This window comes from Agelaius tricolor, unplaced genomic scaffold (genome assembly GCF_023055355.1).
Source record: "Agelaius tricolor isolate 1412-34295 unplaced genomic scaffold, bAgeTri1.0.p SCAF_22, whole genome shotgun sequence".
Lineage (NCBI taxonomy): Eukaryota > Metazoa > Chordata > Aves > Passeriformes > Icteridae > Agelaius > Agelaius tricolor.
The window spans coordinates 938,715-958,682 of record NW_027269282.1 but is presented as its reverse complement, the minus strand read 5'-3'; the positions used below and the strand labels follow the sequence as shown (position 1 = coordinate 958,682).

General features: G+C 41.3%; 1 protein-coding gene across 1 annotated transcript in view; it reads right to left on the bottom strand.

Annotated features, from left to right (window-relative positions):
- The window catches only part of ARMH3 (armadillo like helical domain containing 3), a 123,441-nt gene that overhangs the window by 61,926 nt on the left and 41,547 nt on the right, over positions 1–19,968 (bottom strand). Inside the window, exons 21-23 of the mRNA XM_071446213.1 lie at positions 9,836–9,918; positions 9,211–9,337; positions 6,497–6,572 (exon numbers count right to left, since the gene is read on the bottom strand). Of these exons, the coding sequence (XP_071302314.1) occupies positions 6,497–6,572; positions 9,211–9,337; positions 9,836–9,918 (286 nt within the window). The remainder of the gene's footprint in view (positions 1–6,496; positions 6,573–9,210; positions 9,338–9,835; positions 9,919–19,968) is intronic.

Here is a 19,968-nt window from a genome sequence, read left to right as displayed (position 1 = left end):
ATGGATGCAACACTTCTCACCAAACTGATAAGCAGCCTACACATCCTGTCTAACTTTGCAAATCTTTCACATTTCAAGGAAAAAATGTTTCCAATAAAATGTCCAGGAGGACAAAAGCTCACAAGTGGGCAAACTGCATTGAGATGTTCACCTTACAAGGATCACATGAACTAGGAGACCTGCTGAACTTCAGAAGAGGCTGCCAAGCAGTGCCTGCTCTGCAGAGGAGTTTCCTCTCCACCCAGCAAACAATCCTCCCTTGTACACAGGGCTCACCTCCACAGCAAATCCTACAGAGCAGCTGAAGTACAGAAGTGGGATGTGCTCCCAGGCCCCTCCTGAAGGCCAGCCTGTCTGTCACCTTTGAGACATGAGGAAAGGAGATGAAAGCTGCTGATACAATTGCAGACCTTGGGGAAAAGCTACAAAAGCCAGTTTAGCAAGGCTACTGTCCTAGAAATAAATCACTTCAGATTCCAACCGCTCCAATCCAAAGAGCCTTGTTTACTTTGAGGAGGAAATTTTAGTGATCTCTGCAGAATGGCATCCAAATGCACTGAAGAAAGCAAGCCATGGCTATAGTATCTCAGACAGAGGCATTCTTTGCCACACAAACATCTTTGCTTAAAATCAGCATCAGCTCCAGAAAGTGTAAGTCACCACAGAAAGAAGCAAGCAACAAAGAAATCAATCCTTTTGAAAACCTACTGAAAACAGAAGTTCATTAACGAGAAAACAGGCTGGACATTGTCTGAGTCCCTTCATGACTGAAATGGAAGCAACTGGCAGAAAGCAGGAAGGTGAGCTGGGATGTACCATGCTGCTGTGTTTGTGGAAATGGCCCATACAATGCCACTCAACCAACAGATTTGCTCTCTGGATTTGGGCCAGTGGCAGACACAACATTTAATTAAGCCACTGCACAAATGAGAAAGAATGAAAGAAAATTATAGCAGAATGAAATTGGCTATGGCTCTATAAAAGAAACAGACCAAGATGAATCAGTTAGTAAATAAAGAGTAACAACTGAAAACTAACACTTCTGTCTTGAGAAGAAATCGGATCATGTACAAGAAACGAAGCACTGAAGTTACACAACTAGATGAAAGCCCTAAATACTTACAAAAATAACTGAAACGTGTTAGACTGCTGTGAAAAGATGAAACATGGCAACCCAAGATAGGAATTTCCTTCTTTTTTAATTCTTCTGCTATTATGTTGTTGGTCATAAGGTCTTTCCCTTTCAATCTGCCTGCTTCCTCTGTTCAGGTGCCAGCTAATGCCAGAACCTGTTCACACCAAGATCTGCTGCTCCTAGCAAAGGAACTTTCCCTACCACAATACTGCAAGGTGGAGTAAAAAACAAGCAGTGATAGCAGGTGAATTCTGAGTAACCACTATAAATCTGTTATAACTACTGTGGCATTTCAGGAACTGCTCTGCTGTGCCAAAGTCCCTCTGCAGCCAGAAAAGCATGCAACAAGAAACACATGAAATGCCAAGAAGGGACTGCTACTTTTGCTACTTCTGTGAGGAGTGACCACAGATCACTAAAAAAGAAGCAGAACAAAGCCAGAGTCCTCATCTAAAAATCTGCTTTCAGATTTTCAGCATCAGAATTTTTTCAGGCTACCACGCTACCACCTGAAAACTGCAATGAACTAATTCTTCAAATAGCTTGGATGCATACAATTCAGAAGTTTTCTTACATCATTTTATTAAGAATTTGATCCATAATCTTGTCAAGCTTGTGTTGTGCTTTAAAGGTACTGATAAAATACATTGCTCAGTTTCTCTTTGGACCTTGTTGATTTTTTCTTATTAAAAAAATAATTGTTGACTGCCTTGTACTATCCTGTGATCTGAGCTCAGGCTGATTAGCAGTGACAGCATGTCAGAGGTCATTACCATTAAACACACCTCAGTGAACAATTCAATGGAGTTGTTATTCCATCAGTGTAGTCCTCACAGGTGGTTTCAAGAATTGCAGGGAATAAACTCCAGATCACTGTGGGCTGTAACCTGCATGCCTGAGCACCCTCTGCTGCTCTGAGCAGCTCCACATGGTCCCACAAGCCCAGGGGACTCATCCAGTGCAACCATACTGCTGGAAGAAACAACACCTGAGCATCTATAGCCAACCCTTGTGGTTCATCTGGGAGAGGCTACAAACAAGGTTCTAGCTTGATAGAACCCTGGTATTTTCAGCTCAAAGATTATGGCTTCAATAAACCCATTGCCAAAGGAAACATGTCTGTGTGTACGTTGTAAATAAATATATATAATTTAAGTGTATATATGTGTGTATGTCTGTATAAGTATTATATATGCATTATATATACACAGATATCCAGATACAGATATTCACATTTATATAGGTGCATATACCTATAATGTTCATACAGATATCTGTATTTTAACATATATGCACATAGATTTTCTTGACCATTTCTTTTCATAAACAGGCTTTAAGTTTGTTCTCCCATTTTCACTCTGATTCATATTGGCAAGAAATGTGTTTGTATGTGTATTAGTCTGTAGAGAGAGGCAAGGAAGAATGTGTGTGTGTGTGCAGATATAAACACATATTTTGCACACAGTCTCAGCTGACTGTAATCTGTAGGTCACCACCTACACCACAAATACAGATGCATTTCTCTATCAGCAGGTCCACTTTCACATATCCTGCATAAAAGCCATTGCAACATGACTAGGTCAGCAGCATTAGGGTCTTCTCTCTCCTTAAACAAATGCCAAATTCCTCGCAGTCTGGTGGAACAATCCTGAAGGTACTAGCTGGACTGCTTGCAGTCACCCACTTTCTAACAAATATCTGAATGGAGCCTTCTCCTCTGTCAAGATTTTCAATAAGTGCAGTTCTGTGAGTGCTGGTAATTTATCAGGAGCTATAGCTTCAGGGCCAGGATGACAAGTGTCCTGCAACAAACAAGCACAGTCCAATTTGGCCTAGCTAAAATTGCCAATGTTCCTTCAGAGTGCTCCTATGTAGACTGGCACCAAGCATAATCATTTTATACACATCCATGCAACGCTCTGAGTGCTCCTCCCAAATCCCCAGTCTCTCCTTTACAACCCCAAAGGAGCCCTGGGAGAAGCAGCACCTTCCATTCAAGGAAAAAGCATCACACAGGGTGGCTCAAGTGGAACAAAAGTGGCTGCAAAATGGAAGAGTGAATGAAAGCAGCCAAGCAAGGATTGCAGCCTATGCTACAACAGCACAGAAAACACCTTAAAAAAATCCTATCACCCAGTTCCATGCCACAAACTTACTCTCTGCTTATTAAAAGTGTTTGAGTGAGAAAAATAAAATTATGACAGGGCTGAATTTCAGACAAGGGAGAAATTCAGCCTATTAATCATTGAGTTAATCTATTTATTCACCTTGGAAAAATCCTGATCAGGAGAAAGTCTATTAAAAGAATACAGGGATTCAGCTTCCACCTTGCTCACTGAACAGTCAATCAGAAAATGCCCCTTTGAGCCCTGTGTTAATAAAGTTCTCATTAAATGCAAATCTGCACAATGTTATCTGGAAGAGGCTCATTAGTTTAAAAAAAAAAAAAACTTGTCTCAAAATGTGTTTATTTCCTCATAGGTGAGAAGGTGAGTTTTCAAACCACCAACTGCTGCACCTTCCTATTTCAACCTCATCAGTGCTGCAGCTATATCTTGCAGTCTATCATATCTCAATTATTTATGAAAGCCACAGAGACAAATCCACAGACAGAAATTATAATGACTATTATGAGATAGGACAGCAATCAGAATCACTCATTCCAGTTTGGTATGTAAGATTTTCAGACAGATAAGGATATTATTATTCTTTCTTCTTCAATTTTTCATTTTCTTTGGGTTGGACAGAAATTATAAATTATCTGTAGAAAGGAAAGAAGGCAGGAATAGTCTCCCTATCTCTTAATACTCAAAAAGAATATTCATGACTGCTTTTTTGACTGGAGTAAGGACAACAAGATTCAAAAAATCAGCAACAACAAAACTCAGACTCTACTGGAGAATTTCTAGTCCAACTAAAAGGTGCTGTTCATACCATAACAGGACACACAAAGTGGGATTTCTCTGTGGCTGAGTTTAAAGAAGAACGTGTCTAAGATTCTCTAGGCATTACTCATCCTATCTATTTAAGCAATTAATCAGCAGAGCTCATCAGTCCAGCACTGTGGGGAACAAACAGGACTGTTTCAGTGTCCCCTCAATAGTTACTCCTGTAACACAAATGCATAGCAGCCTTGAAACACTGTAAATAACTCACCACCCCTCTCCCAGCAGAAACGCACATAAAATTGTACACTAGGATTTAAGACACTTGTTAAAGCCCACTGTATGCATGCACAGGCAGATGCTTTTATATTTCTAAAACCCACTAAAAGCCCTAGGATAAGGAAATTGCAATGTTTATTTATTTTTAAATAGCTTGTGTAATGAGACCAAGATATAAACCAAAGCATGACTTCGCACTTCACAGTTAGAGCAAAAAGCAGGTAATCACTGCTCATAAAAACTTTACAGATGAAGCAAGGGGAGGAAAAAATCCAGTGTGGATTTCTCTAAATTCATTTCCTTCATGGCAAAAGCACCCAAATAAGACACAGTACACTAAGACCATTCTAGTGGTTTCTAGTGGGAAAACCAAAGGGGCACAAACAAACAGGAAACCCAGATAATGGGGAGCTAAGCCAGGTTCTAGTCCCTGTCACCATCACACTGTCAAACACCTTCACAAAAGCACACTGCCTTTGGACTTCTCTGGCTGCTCTGAAATCTATTCAGCTAAAGAATCCTTCAAACATAGTATTTTTACCACCAGAAGAAAACAAACCAGAAGGAAGACAAAACTCTCTTCCTTCTCTTTTTTGAGAGTGAGGCAATGGGATAAATCAGACTAACTTCTCAGAATTCTAATCCCTCTCAAGGCCTTGAATCATCTGTAATTTAGACCTTTACTGATTTCACTGAATGAAAAGCAGTCATTCATGAAATTTCAACATAGATGAGCAGTTGGGTGGAGCAGAGGAAAGCTACCATAAATCCAGAAGAGAAACAGACTAGAGGCTCCACTGATTGCAGACATGAACACGTCTGATACAGGTTGTCCTTGAAGGTCTATCATGTTCATACCATAACAGGACACACAAAGTGAGGGTTTTGCTGGTTTTTTGGTTGCATCTTGTCTCAACTGCATGCTGATCTTCACAAAAGGCAATTGCAAAGTCAACAGGAAATAAGCCCATGCAAAGCCTTGGTTCCACAAACCAGAGGTGAGCACAAACTCTCTATGATCACTTGGTTTTTCTCCCTTCCAAGTGTGGATTTCTCTTGCTGGTTACACAGAGCATTCCCAGAGCAGGCACTTTGTCACATTAAGTGACATTAGTCAACAGCCACCTGTTCTGCTGCTTCACTCCAACTGCACTATCTACCCACACATGTTCACTTACATCTGTTTAAAAAACCTCAAAAATAAGGATAGCAGTAAAATAAGTCTAGAATCATATATGATGCTTACAGACTTTTTAAGGGAACCTTTAAGGTGGTTTACAGACATAGATGTATATTGACTTGAAAAATGCCCTCAGGGAGTTTGTCCTACACAATGTCTTTTGTAATGAGGAAAACAATGAGTACTAGCAATGCAACATTACTGAGCTACCTGGTGTTGCACAGACACCAAGTGTCTGGAGTGACTAGGGAAGTGATGTACAGATTTTTTTTCAGTAGAAGTACTTTTATCTTACATGGTTTGTTTATAAGCCAGAGCTAAGAAGTAAATTTTCCCTCCCAACATTCCTCCATTTTCCAATCAATCATATCCATGATCTTCTTGCCCAGTACCCAGCTTGGCCACTAGTAGCTGCTTTAGGTGCCATAAAAATAAATTATTGCCATTGTGAAAGAATACATACCTAGATTTACACTCCTTAGCCTTACAAGTAAAGCATAATTTCTCCCCTTCTGCCCTTGAACGTGAAGTGGAGGTTTAAGAGAACACTGAAATGTCCTTAAATAATCAGTTTTAAACACACAAAAATCTTGCAATGTTAAGAGGCCTCAAATCTGCTTATTACAGCAGGCTTACAGTCCCCTTCATAGCTTTGTGGAATTGCTATAGAACCATGCAACAGAAATCCATTAGGTTCACAACTGCTCTGCCAGCACAGCATTATTCTCCACTGTATAACTTCTCCCAAGAATGATATGAGGATTAATTCATTATAGTTTGTGCTACACTTTGAAAGCACTCAGTCTACAGAAGAGCTGAGAGAATTATTAGGGGACAATCAAACCCTGGTGTTCATTCCTTTATGCCTGTGAGCCCTATTTGAGCAACAACTTAGCCCAACAAGTAGAACAAATTCAAAACAACATTCATTAAAACAAATGTGTAACTGTCATGATAAAAATGTAGTCACATAGAAAATGAGAAACTTTAAAAGAGCAATTAACTTCTACTCCTTACCTAATATTGACTAATGCATGGGTCACCTTGCTTGCAGGCTCTTTCCATTGACCAGCATTGGTAGACAGCCTTAGAACTGAAAGGAGAAGACAGTTAACAGTGCTGGCACAGAACTGGCAATTTCGTAATTCAAAACAGGAAAAAGAATCTGCTTTGGCAAGATGGCAGTCCAGGAACCACATCAAAACAAAGGTAATCTTTGAGAATCTGTGATCCAGGGTAGAAATTCCCTTCAAAGCCCATCTAAGAAACATGAGGAACATGGGAGGGGTGAGCAGAATAGATTAATGACTTAAGCCACAGGGGATGGGAGAACCTGGGTGCTCCAAACTGCTTTCACTATCACATACAGAGTTCATTTTCCTCAGAAAAAGAGCAGCATCCCAAGCCTAGAATAGCTCTCATTCCACACACAGTTGTTCTCCTCCTGCTCCTGCTAATGCAAGGTTCCATCTGAACTGGACTACATAGTGAAGTTAAAACCCTCTCCAGCAATGAAGAATTCCTCACATGCCCATTTATCTAGAGCTGCAGAGAGGAATTACACACCAGGGTAAAGAAAAAACACTGCCTGTAGGAAGAAGGGTGGTGTTCTCCTGCACAGATGGTCTCTGACAGACTTAAGAGCAGATCTGAAAACATTCTGCAACAGGAAGAACTTCTAGGGAATCCAATTCATTTCTGCCAGAGTACCAAAAATACTTATTTAGGTCAAAATATGTAGTGTTTTTATGGTGGCAGTTACTTGCACAACTCTTGGTAAGCATCAAAACAATAACAGATCCTGCAGCAGATGTTTTGATTAATTTCCATCTTGCCTGAACAAAGGGAATTTTCTATGAATTTGTACATACAGGGGTTTCTGGAGGTTAGACTCCACAAGAAAGGTTCACCCTCAATTTAGAAGTGAAGGAATAGCTCATCATCCAAATTTAGGATCATCCAAACATGGATTCTACGAGTGAATGCTTAAACACAGTGGCTGCATACTTATGCTTATAATTGAAGGACAGAAGCTTTCAGTCCTGCAGATCTGGATAAAGCTTAGTTTCAGAACAAGAGAAAAAAATCAATTAGATTCCACCTCCACTCCCAACATGGAAAGTTTCAACCACATTAACAAAAAACTAAAGGACTGAGTAGCTTTCTCATCTGTGCTAATACCCCAAGGCTAGGGGACAGAAGGGTCACTGTAGTCTCAGAGATGGGCTGACAAGCAAAGGGAAGCTAACAGAACACCTGGTAGCTTTCATTAGCTTGAGACAGTGCTACCTTCTCACCTCTATTCTACCATTACATGCCATCTGCAGGAAAAAGTTGTCATCTCTGAGTAACATTGTTTTGTCAAACAGTAGGTACTGTACTAGAATATCTGAAGTAATATATTCAATCCAGGCATCTGCAAGAGTAATTCAACAGGGTTTACTCTACATAGGAGGATGGCAAACATTCATGTGATGAATTGTTTCAACAGCTCAGTGCTGCCTTTTGCAACTCAACTGAGGAAGTATTTGAGTGCATTATTCTTCTATTCCACTTACCTTCAGCTTCTACAGGGGATGGGTTTGAAAAAAACATTACTTAGTAAAAGCACCTCATCTTACTAGCTGCAACTCTACTCAGGGAGTAGAAAATGGGTAAGCAAAAAATCTTATGCACTCAGAGGGCACAAAAATGGCCAAGCAATCCCTTATGTAACAGTTGAAAACTGTGGGAAATTTATACAAAAGGGCAGTTTGTTTCTGCTTGCAGTTACAGGGGTAGTCAGCAACTTTCATTTCGGTGAGGATGTCCCTCCCCCATGTCAGAAGAGGGCTGTGGCCCAACTGTCTGCCCTTCAGCTCTCCTTACACACTTATATCAATTCCTGTTGTTCCTTAGGTGATCATGCTGAGAAGGGAGCAGAGGGTGAAGGAATGAAAGGTCCTTTTGGAACGAAGCAAACAAAGAACATAGCTGTGTTCTTTTTTTCACAGCTTCAAGTATGCAGTGCACCAGTGCTGCTGCAGCTACCCCGGGCTGCAGGTGCCAGTGCCTAACACTGACCAATTATGCCTCCATGCATTCCTTGCTTTTCTTTGTTCCTCTTCCCAGCTGGGTGACACTTGGCTCCCTTCCCTCTCTCTTGAAGGTTGGCAGCTTCTCCCTGTTTTGCCAGGGGGCACATTCTTCAGTCCAGCAATTCACTTGTCACTGCAAGCAGGTTTGTCAGGGTTGTTTTCTTGGTTGCTTTGGCAATGTGTGAAGTAGATGTGATTTGTCTAGCACAGCAAGCTTCTTGCCGTAAGTTTCTCAAATTCTTTTCCAAATTCATACTTGCATTCAGTGTTTCTCTATGCTGGGTGGTTCTGCAGCATATACCTGCTTTTTGCCTTGAAATTATCAAATGTAATAGAGGACAACTACACAAAATGCATTAAATACCACATACTCCATTGTGACAATAAATTTATATTTCCAACATTAAGTGACAGAGGGAGGGGCAAGGAGCCTGTTTGTATTTTTTTGTGACATTAAAAAAAAAACTTATCCTTTTTATAAGTTTATCCCCTCTCAATTCCTGATTTACCAACATGCCCTAGTACACAAAACATGTTCACCCAGCACAGCAGACATCAGTAGCAGGTAGCCAGCAAACACTTGACACAAACATCCCTCTTCCACCACCCTCACTTCCAGGCAGCAGCAGTCCTGACGAGTCAGGAGGTACTCACCCATAGAATAAAGGTTGTCAAAATTCTGGTGCATGCGAATGATTTCATAATAGAGCTCATCATAGCTGCTGGGAGTGGGCAGAAATGTGTCCCCATAAGTGATGAACATGTTGAACAGGTTCACAACCTATACAAGTGAAAAGAAGTTGCAACAGGAATATTTATCCCAAATCTATTCTGCAACAGAAACAATACACATTATGTCCAAAACCTTCAAAGGAATAGCTTGCAGTAGCAGCAGATTTTCCTTATAGTACCTGAGAGACAGACAAGAAGCTTAAGTACTCTTTTATCTAGGGCCAGAAACACATGTTTCTATTTTGAATACAAAGGAGCAGAGAACAAAAAAAAATGAATTAACAAATCTGGAAAATTAAACTAGGCCTTTCCTCACACAGACTTCTTTATTTCAATGAGCCAACCCTATAGTCCAAGCACTGCCCTTTCCAAACACCTAGTGAAACCAACCACGATATTCCCCTGCTTCATGGCCTCGTTCTCATATCTCCTTAACAGGCCAGAAATCCTTTCTGGAATCCTTTCAGCATTAAAATTCCTTCCTAATATTAGCTCACAATTAAGTTGTTAAAATTAAGAGGATTTGTGCAAGGCTAAAGATGCTCACCATAAGAGCAAGGGTGAAGATGTTGTGCTTGGCCAGCAACACAGTCTCATTAGACATGAGGAACTTCAACAAGTTGATCAAAGCTAGGAGAAAATAATAAGTATTATTAAAATACTATAAAAAGCAAAGCCATTCTCAACAAGTCACTTATATATAGATGCATTTACATTATCCAGTGTAAATTAAACTAAATGCCAGCTATCCACCTCAGAAATATATCAATTTATATGTAGGGTTTGGCAGCGCTTTTAGTTGCTAAAATACCCTGCCAAACAGGTAAGTGACAGTGATTTTACCTTCCCACACTTATTCTCATTCACTGGCTTCCCAATCAAATCTACTCAGGCTCAAGGTATGTCCCCTGTTAACTCAGTCAGTTCAAGATTTTTCTATCAGCTAGATCGTGGAGCAAGCTTTGGGGTTGGAAAACCCAACTGTCTCATTTCTGCTTCATATATCACCAACATGATGTATGCACAGGCAGCCCCAAACTGTCACTCTTGTTGATACCCGCAGTTATAAAAAATAAAAAAGGTAAGAAAACCCCCACAGCACAGCTTTTCTGTAGCTCTGTGTCAATGCTGCTGCACTGGTAAAAAGAAGGATGTAGTACTTTATTGTGTCAGTTATCTGGGGCTGTGCCGTAAAGATTACAGATCTGGTTCACACTTGTCTTAAATAATAAAACAACAAAAGCTCCTGCTGTAACCATCCAGTATCAGTTAGTAACAGTGGCAATTAACAAAAAGGTTGGCTAAAAATGCCTTAATCAAACAGACTTTACAATAAACAACTGCATTCTATGCACTTGAATAAAATGTAAAGTTTCTTATCTTTTTTTTTTCCTAGCTGTTGAAATTTTCAGAAAACTAGTTTCTTCTGTATTATAGCTGTTCAGGAGTGAAAGCTGATGCCTGACTAGAAGAGATTCTTAATGTACTCTATTCTCTAAAGTCAACACATTTCAAGACTTAAAACATCTGAATTAAGATGTCCTGAAAAGTCAGTGCTGGAACACTGTACACATCTTTTAAAAAAGGTTCTTAATTATCTACTAATTAGTAACTTCATCCAACAGAACAATACCAGGCATTACTCCTATTTCTTACAGGCACAAGTAGAACCTGTTAATCCATTTTTCCCCCCACCATTACACAGGTGTCACACACCATCCAGTAACTGGTGAGAAAATAAACTGTGGTTTAGGGAGAACTCCACAGTGAATGCAGAAAAGACCATTCAGCCCAAAGTACAGGCTATGAAAGAGGAAGAGATAGAGCACAGGGAACAGGAATGAGGTATGGGCAAAATTTAGATACTCATCCCCATTAAGATTGCAAAGTATTCATAAAAGGTAAAATCAAAATACCTACAGCAAAACCATGCAAACACATCAGTCTGATCTTGAATTAAACAAAACTGTCAAATTCTGAATGCAGTCCTGCAACCTCTACTTTACAGTACTACAAGTTTATACATGCACACACAAAGGGAAGCCTGCAGCCCAAGGTGGGTATTTACCCATCACAGGCAGAAGCTACTTCTGTCTAATCTTCCAGCAGGTGCCTCATGCTGAACTGAAAACCAGGAATGAACAAAATTCTCTGCAAACTCCAGACATGCAAGTGATGCATCTTTCAGAGCTATTCCAGAATTAACCATCAGCAATAGCATTTCTCCCTTCCATGTCAGCAGCTCACCTCATGAAGCAAATACATTAACACCTTTTCAATCCAGCCACATAACTCTCCATACCATCATCACCCCATCATCACACAAACTCCTGGGACCAAAAGCAGAGCCTGGATGCCACAGTAACACAGCTCTGAAAATACCCCTGTCAGGTTTTTTCCTGCAAAACAAACGTTTCAAAACAAAGTAGCAGGTACAGATGGGCTCTCCACCAGAGCAAAGATCCAGCTAAAAACAGGTTGCCAAGGTAACCAAACCTCCACAGCAAAAAAGTCTCCTGCAGTCAGTGCCTTGGACTGCAGACAGCTGCCCTGCATCTCTGTCACAGCAGCTCATTGGCCATTTCTCCATCTCATGGTTACAAGCTTGGTTTTACCTCCTTCCCAGCCACAAAGTCCACAGCTCTCAAAGTCCACCGGGTGCTGCTGCTCTATTACCAGCACCTTGGCTTTGTGGAAGCAAAGCAGCAGAACTCTGGATTTCCTATGACAAGTTGTGAAGAAGCCCCATGTTCATTTCTTTGCCTCTTACTCTCCCACAAGAGCCCTGCTGAATGGCCTTTGTCAGCAGGTCATGGCACAGTGTGACAAGGAGCCAGCACCAACCATCCAAAAACTGTGAACATGAAAGCTGTCCATGATAAGGAGAAACTATTTTTAAAAGAACAAGTGTATTTGTCCAGAGCACAAGCACCCACCAAATGAGAAGGACAAGCACACTACAACTGCCCACTGCAGTACTTCTCATAAACCACCCTGAAGCACTTGTACTGCTCTATATTGGTGACAACACTTGAAGGAGAACTTTCTCTGTTCTATCCCTACATTTGTTTCAGCCATTGTGATGAATCTATGTTTAATTTTCCTGTTTCAGTTACAAAGAAGACAAGAGATTAGCTCTGCTTGAAATCAGTATTTATACCTGAATTGCACTGAATCATAGCCCACTCAAAACTTTCTGTGCTGTTCCCTCCCTAAGAACTAGGGAGGAGAGGGACATGCTTCACATGAAGAAGAAACTGAGTGTGGGCTTAGAGCCTGGTCAGAAGAGCTACCTCATCAGAGGTTTACAGCCACTGTGTGCTCTGCACTGAAAAATTTAATCAACTGCTAGGAAACCATACAGTCCTAAAAAAGTTGCAGTGTTCCTAACCGGGAGATACACTACACCGATGCTAAAAGAGCAACCAATCTTTTTCCATACCAGCACATTCTGCAGCAGCCTCTACTCAAGTGTCTCTAAGGACCACAAACACTGTGGAACCTTTAAATCCCTTTGCCATGTCTCTGTAGTTTGTTTGTAAGGCAGACCCTGTACTGAAAATTAGGACAGCTATGCCCTGAAGTTTTCAGAGCTAGCAACTTTTAGATCTGGCTTCACATGCCTAGTGCCCTTCAGCAACAATTACACACACAAAATAAACCTTTAGAGGAAAGTCCAACTGACTGAACACCCCTCTGCCCTTGAGCTCCAACAGAGCACTGATGCTACTATTCCTAAACAAGATGAAGCCAAACCAGATGTGTCACATTTTCCCTGCTGCAATCAACTGCTCGCCTCTCACACCCCACCTGCAGACTGCCCTTTCTAGCCAGGAAATTATCTTTCTTTTTTTTTTTTTTTTTCCCAGCAGAGGAGCAATTCAGTCTCCCAGCTGCACAGGCAGACACAAATGTGTTCCTTGCTTGGGCTCAGCCACCTTATCCCAAATTATGCTCCAGGGTTTAACAGCAATGGATGGTTTGGGTATGAGACCTATTTCAACATTAACTGGAAAACAATTTTTGCAGTACCCTCTAGAGCCCTTTTTTCCTCCCTAAAGATATCTGTTCTTGGCATTCATTAGCAGGACCTGAAACACCCACTGTGGTGAGTCTCAGAACATCCATAATTTCACAATACAACAGTGTGACTTCTTTAGCAATAAAGGGAGAAGGCTGTAACTTAACAAGCAGCCACCAGCATGTTCATGTAAGTGACCTGAGCTGAGTACACTGGCTATGCTTCTTAAATCAACAAGAAGAGAACACAGCTTTGGACACCTATGTTTAGAGCCTCAAACCCAAGTAGACAAGCATGCTGAGTGGACACAGAGCCATGTGACAGGCTGTATGTGAAAACTGGTATATAGCAGGTTGGCTCTTGGACAATTTTCTCTCCAAAGGATGAAAGGTGACATCACAGATATCCTCCCTACTTTTTAAACTGAAATGACTGCAGTGAAAGAACCTCTTAGCTCTTTTGCTGCACAGCTGCTTTTAAAGACACTTTCCCTTATCACCTTCTGTAGCCACTCTGTCTGCTAAGGAGCAGCAGTACACGCCTGCTCAGTTATTTGCTGCCCTCCCTCAAGCCAGTCCTCTGTGAGAAGACTGTGGGCAGCCACCATCTCCCATTTTCTTCTACCAGGAAGGAGGTAATTCCTGTTACAGTTGCCCTTCACTCCCTCCTTCCCCTATTCCTATTCACATAGCAGACTTACCTTCTCTCCCTCTAAGCCTTGTTTCAAACAGAAGGATATTCAGTCCCAGATGAATTTGGATTCACATAAAGTTGGGGTTTTTTTTATTTAGGGTCTCAGTGTTCTCTGTTTGGATCATGTGTAATGCAACAGGACCATGGAGGTAGGCCAAGAGAAAAAGGGGAAAACAAGTAGTAGTATTATCCCCTGGGCAAGTCAGAATGAAGCACAGACTCTGCCAGGAGCATCAGAAGGCTCTGATGTGTTATTGCACAACGGAGCAGAAGAGAAAAGCCCTGAAACACTCATCAATGAGAGATGGATGGGTTGAGCACAGTACAGAGGCCTCTATCACTGTATCTGTGCTTACAGGTCAAGAATCTTCTAATGGTGCATATAATGGCCCTCAAGAAAGGAGCAAGGCAGAGAGAGATGTGAGGGCTCCTCAGCTGCAGTATAACATCCATTAACAGGATCCAGGGCTCTACTAAAATTTTCCAATTTTCTAACCTTCAACTTTCAGAGCACACAGGGAAGAACAGTGATTTTCCCATTCCCTCTAGAAGCTACCATTGAACCAACAGTGTATTCAGTGTCCTCCTTCCAGTGTCTCAAACCACAACCCCCTTAGAAGGATCCTCACCCATCTACCACTAGAAGGCAGCTGATCCTGACATCTGGGCAACACTTCCATGCTGCAGAGAAGTCATCTGCCTACAAGTGCTTCAGCAGCACAGTAACCACCCTGCACCTCTTACAGCCACCCTGTTCACATGTAGATACTGCCAAGGCAAGGTGCACACTACTCACTGTAGCCAGATCCAGTTAAGGCCAAGTGCAACTAAGAATAGAGTGGATTAGATTCTCCATGAAGCAGCACTGGTCTTTCTGTGCTTCAGTTCTTCCAATATACAAGAGAAAACAGGAGCATTCTGCCTGCAACAGCACTGGAAGTATAAATAGAGCAACACCACGAGCCCTGGCTGTACCTGGCCAGATCAAAGGTCCACCTAAGCTTAGTGTTCTGTCTCTAAATGGTCAACATCAAACACTTGTTGAAAAACAATAGGCCAAACAATGCTTTCTAATATGTTCTTTCAGATTCCAAAATTCAGCATGATTCCCTTACATGAGGGAAATTACAGCACAGAATGTGAAAAAAGCAGATTCTCACAACATGCCAATACCATAACCACCAACCAGTCCACTCTTTTGTTCCAGACTGGAAATCACAAGGGCTAAGCTAGGATAACCATACAGCCCACTGGGCAGCTATGAGGAGAAGACACCCCAGAACAGAGTAATCACCTCTAGAAAATGCTATACCTGAAAAGCAATTCGAATTTAGGGAAGCAAAAGGCTCAAATATGACATTCTGAGATGACCTAAGTGTTAAGAGGGTGCAGATCTGGCCACATTCAGCTTTGGCAGGCACTCAGAAGAACAGTAATCAAAACAAACTCAGCAGGAGATGAGAATCTACAGATTGGGTTTGACAGGAAAGAACCTACAGAGGTATTTTCCAGATAGAGTTGTAGGAATAGGAATCCTGTCAGAGAAATAGTTATATTGCTATTACAAACTAACACACCAGAACTCCCTGAGGCACAAACTACCCCAGCACCCTTGGACAAGTGAAGCAATTACTCAGGGACAGCACTCGCAGCTTCCTGTCAATCACCCACAGCATTAGAACACAAGACTCTTGCACCAACGCTGCAGTCCCCTCTCGGGAGCAGGGGAAGCAATAAAAGCTCTGTCAACATCACCAGTCAACATGCTCCAGCTCCTTCCCTCTGCTCTGATCAGGAGGGAGCATTCTGCTCCCTGCTGTAACCATCACCTGCCTGAACACTCCTCTACCCTCCCTCTTGCTGCCACAGGCACTGCAGAGTTCCTCCTCCCAGCCACCACAGCTCTGTGGCAAAAAGCAGCTGGCAACTGGCAGGCTCCCCATCACCAGCACTCTACAGCTGCCCTCTCTTTTCCCCATGACTGGCTCTCAAGGGCCCATCCATGAAAGCAGGCTGTTTTCTTAATGAGAATCAACAGCTTGCCAGAGGGCTGGAGCACACGCTGGCACGAGCCATCGCTCCCAGGATTAGTCAAGCAGGCTCCTTCACTTCCAAGCCTTTACTCTCTTTATATAGCCCCCATCCCTGGTACTCACTGTTCCCACCTAAATGGAGCCAACAGTGTGAAATTGCAAGCTTAATGGAAATGCTGATTGCTGATGCCAGAGCAATGCTGCTAGATGGCAATCCAGCAAGCAATAAGAAATAACACAAATTTTCCAACTTCAGCTAAAGCTCAGATGAACAATATGCTTTTTTTTTTTTTTTTTTTACAAATAAATAAATAATTAAAAAAAAAAAAAAAGCACACACCCACAAGCTTCATCCCTCTTTAGAGGAAAGGGTAGTATTGAGCTAAATTCTGTTTTGTCTGACAGTGTAGGTTCACACTGTTAAACAATAGTCTTGGGAGTTAACGTTGCACATTTTTGCCTCAGGTTTTAAAACAGAAAAGGTGGAGAATCTGGAGAAAGAGAAGAAATATTGTGTGAGAACATGGAAAGACTGCAAGGTAAGGAACCCAAGAGTGATGCTGCTTGAACACAAAAAGGGACATGGGATAAATTCTGAGTGCTGCATTCTGAGTGCTGCAATCCCTCCCTGCAGATAAAGAAACAGCTTTGAGCAGCTGACTGTAACACTTCTATCACCAATGGGACCATTTCCCAGGAGAAATTATCACACTTTCTCCACTAGGTCACTATGATCTGCAAACTGTTAATGATCCACAACCAAGATCTCCAGCATTTGTTAGCTTTATTTAAAACACGGCAGAGCAACATGTGTGGATGAGATCTGCCAGGCTGAAGCAGGATGACCAAAACGTTGCCAGACTTTTACCCATGCAAATTACTAAATTCCATTTGTGCTTATCTAAACAAGGCTATGTTGAGAAATTCTCACCCTCATCTCACCAGGTGATCAAGAACAGCCCCAAATCTTATATTATACTTTTTCTGTTCACTAGCTATCAGGGTCAAACTCTTTACCATCAGTATTAAAATACATTAGCATAAAGTAAAACTAAACTAGAATTAGGTAAAAGCAGATGCTTCCTTAAAATGACCCATGCAGGGAATTTAGAACCTCCTCCTTTACAAGAAAGCCACTGAGTTTCTGCATTTCTTACACTATCTTCTTTAAGAGTTTAATACCAGGGCACTTCACTAAATGGCTGGAGCGTTCCCATGAAAATATTCTAGCGTTGGTTCAGGAGGTAATGTGGAAAGGTCAGCAGGACATTGTCCCACCAGCTGAGAATGAAAGCAGAATACTACAAGCAGACATTTGCAGTCTTCCTTTTGACCTTCCCATCTTGCTGCCTGTAAGTGAATTGTGTAAGATGGGCCTGGGGTTTTCTTTGGGGTAACATGGAGTTCTGCCAGGAGTACAAATTAAATAAATCAATAACTATCAACCCACAACACAGACCACAACTATAAACAAAAATTATTTTATAAAACCGTCTTTCAATTTCAATCCTTTCCTGAATTCCTTCAGTATGATAGATATATCACACTGTGAAATAGATAACAGGATTAACAATTGCATTCCTGAACCCAGCTTGGGCTGACACAGTACCACATTATCACAAGCACCAACACTCCTATAATAAAGAAAATAGGACCCCCTAAGAGCCGCAAACTTCCAGTATGTATTCCATGGCACACAAGACAGTTACAACTTTTAGTTTGTGTGAGAAACCAAGCCATTTGCTAACTGGCCAAGCAGCTCTATGCTCTTCCAAACTCTCATGGCATCCAGTGACCAGGAACTTTGCCAGTGAACTCGACTGTGTGGTACACCAGTGTGTGAATCCTGCCTCCACAAGAGCTGCAAGCTGATAAGCTTCCCTTGCCAGATAGGTGCTGCAGAAAGTGACAGTGACAGCTGGATTAGAGATGAAGGGAAGACACAACATCACCTGACTTCCAGTCTGTTCAGCAACATAAATCAGAGGGTTGAAGCAGACCTGATCCACAGTTGTAGAACCAGAAATTACATAGCTAACACACTCTCAGTAATGACCATTTCAGTCACAAAAATAATAAAGCAAATTGATTAAACAATACCATCTTAAATATGCACTGCATAAGGGCAGTATTATATATACTGAAATTCGGGGGGGGGGGGGGGGGGGGGGGGGAACATTCTCCTCCACAAAAAATTGTTTCTTTATTTTAAAATCTTGCACACAGGAACCTTTCATGTTTTTATTATGCACCCAAAAATTTTTGAATGCAGTACTATTCTTGTATACTGCAAAATACAGAACCTGACAAAAAGATCTGAGGAGTGTACAAAAAGGGAAAAAAAAGTGTATTTTGTCTAGTAGCATTGTAGAAGTCTGCTTTGATAACCCTAAAATGAAAAGGAGAAAAATTAACTTCTTAATGGTGCTACATATTTGAAGTACCCTTATTTTAACAGTTAATCTAAGCTAAAGATAAGGAACTACAGCCTTATGTTAAAACAATTTGAAAACTGATCTTCAACTGATCTTACTAGTGGTAATACCCACTGTTAATCCTACTTTGCATTCAACTACCCCAATAAATAGCTATTTCACCATTATTATAATTCAGATTTTTTAGGCTCTATTCTTGCTATTAGAAGTCTTTATTAGTACTGCTTTTCTGTTTCTTTAAACATAGCTTTTGCTTAAAGCAAACCATAGCAACTGCAAAGAAGTTACCTGCACCCCCTAAGCTCAGCGTGAATTGCTCAAGCATTGCTAATTTTGAAGTGGGAGGAGTTGAAGAAATGAGGTCTTTTTATATAAAAAGCTTAAATGACTCATGAAAACTCTTCTGGCATAGCTCATACATGCTTGACAACAACAACAACACATATAGCACAGTCCATCACTCAAGTGCTGTACAAACCAGCCCAAGAACATTGGGCATTACAGGCTGTTTCTGAGACCAGTGAACTGGCTGTTCCCAAGTTTCCTAATTGGCTCTAGGAAGTAGCTTACACTTGACATTCAATTAATCAGTGTTTAAAAAGAATAAGGTACCTGGCATAGCAGTCCAGGAGACTTCCAGTTGGCTGAAATGTCTGCAAGCAAACAGGTCAACAGAGTAATATCCACTTAGAGGTTCTGACCTTGGCCAAACTTACAGGCTGGTACCAGCAATGGTATCTGGTCAGTGGCAAAAAACCTGAAGATTTTCTTTAGCACTCAAAGGGAAGAGCTGCACACTAATCAGTGGTGGAACAGAAGTGAACAGACTGCTGAAGAGGGCTACTAAAAAAGAACCAAGATCGACAGACATTTCTCTATCTGAATGTCTGGTCTAGTAATGGCCTTTGCCAATCACTTTCATAGGTTAATCAGATTACAGCTTTTCACTCTCCAGCCCTCCTTTTAAGATGTTCCAGAATTTAGCTCCACTAGTAATCTGATATTTATTTTCACACTGCTTTTAGCTAGAACCTGCTTCCACACACTACTGTTGCCACCCACAGATTTTCCTTTCTGCCAATCCTGTTTCCAGCTCTCAAATCCCTGCATCTTTCTCTGTCACCTAAACATTCTTGGTCATCTGGTCAGCACAGCCAGAGATTTATACTGCTCTGAGTGCCATTGCCCTGGTCCCTTAACTTAATGTGAAAAAATTATTCTAATAGAGAAGCTCAGGCTGGATCACATCCAAAGACTGTAACAATATTGTTCTTCTTTAAGCTCAGATGTTGCAGAATAAAGTTCAACAGAAATAAGATCATATGGAAACAATGCCAAATAATGGCATATCCAAAAAAGCATAAAGTATTACAGACTGCATAAACAGCATGATATGTGTCCTGAGAGATGCCAAAGCACCTGGCTCCACTGCTTTTCCCTGCCATCACTGCAAATTAAAATCAAACAGTAAATGCAGCAACTCTCAAAGTGTTGCTGG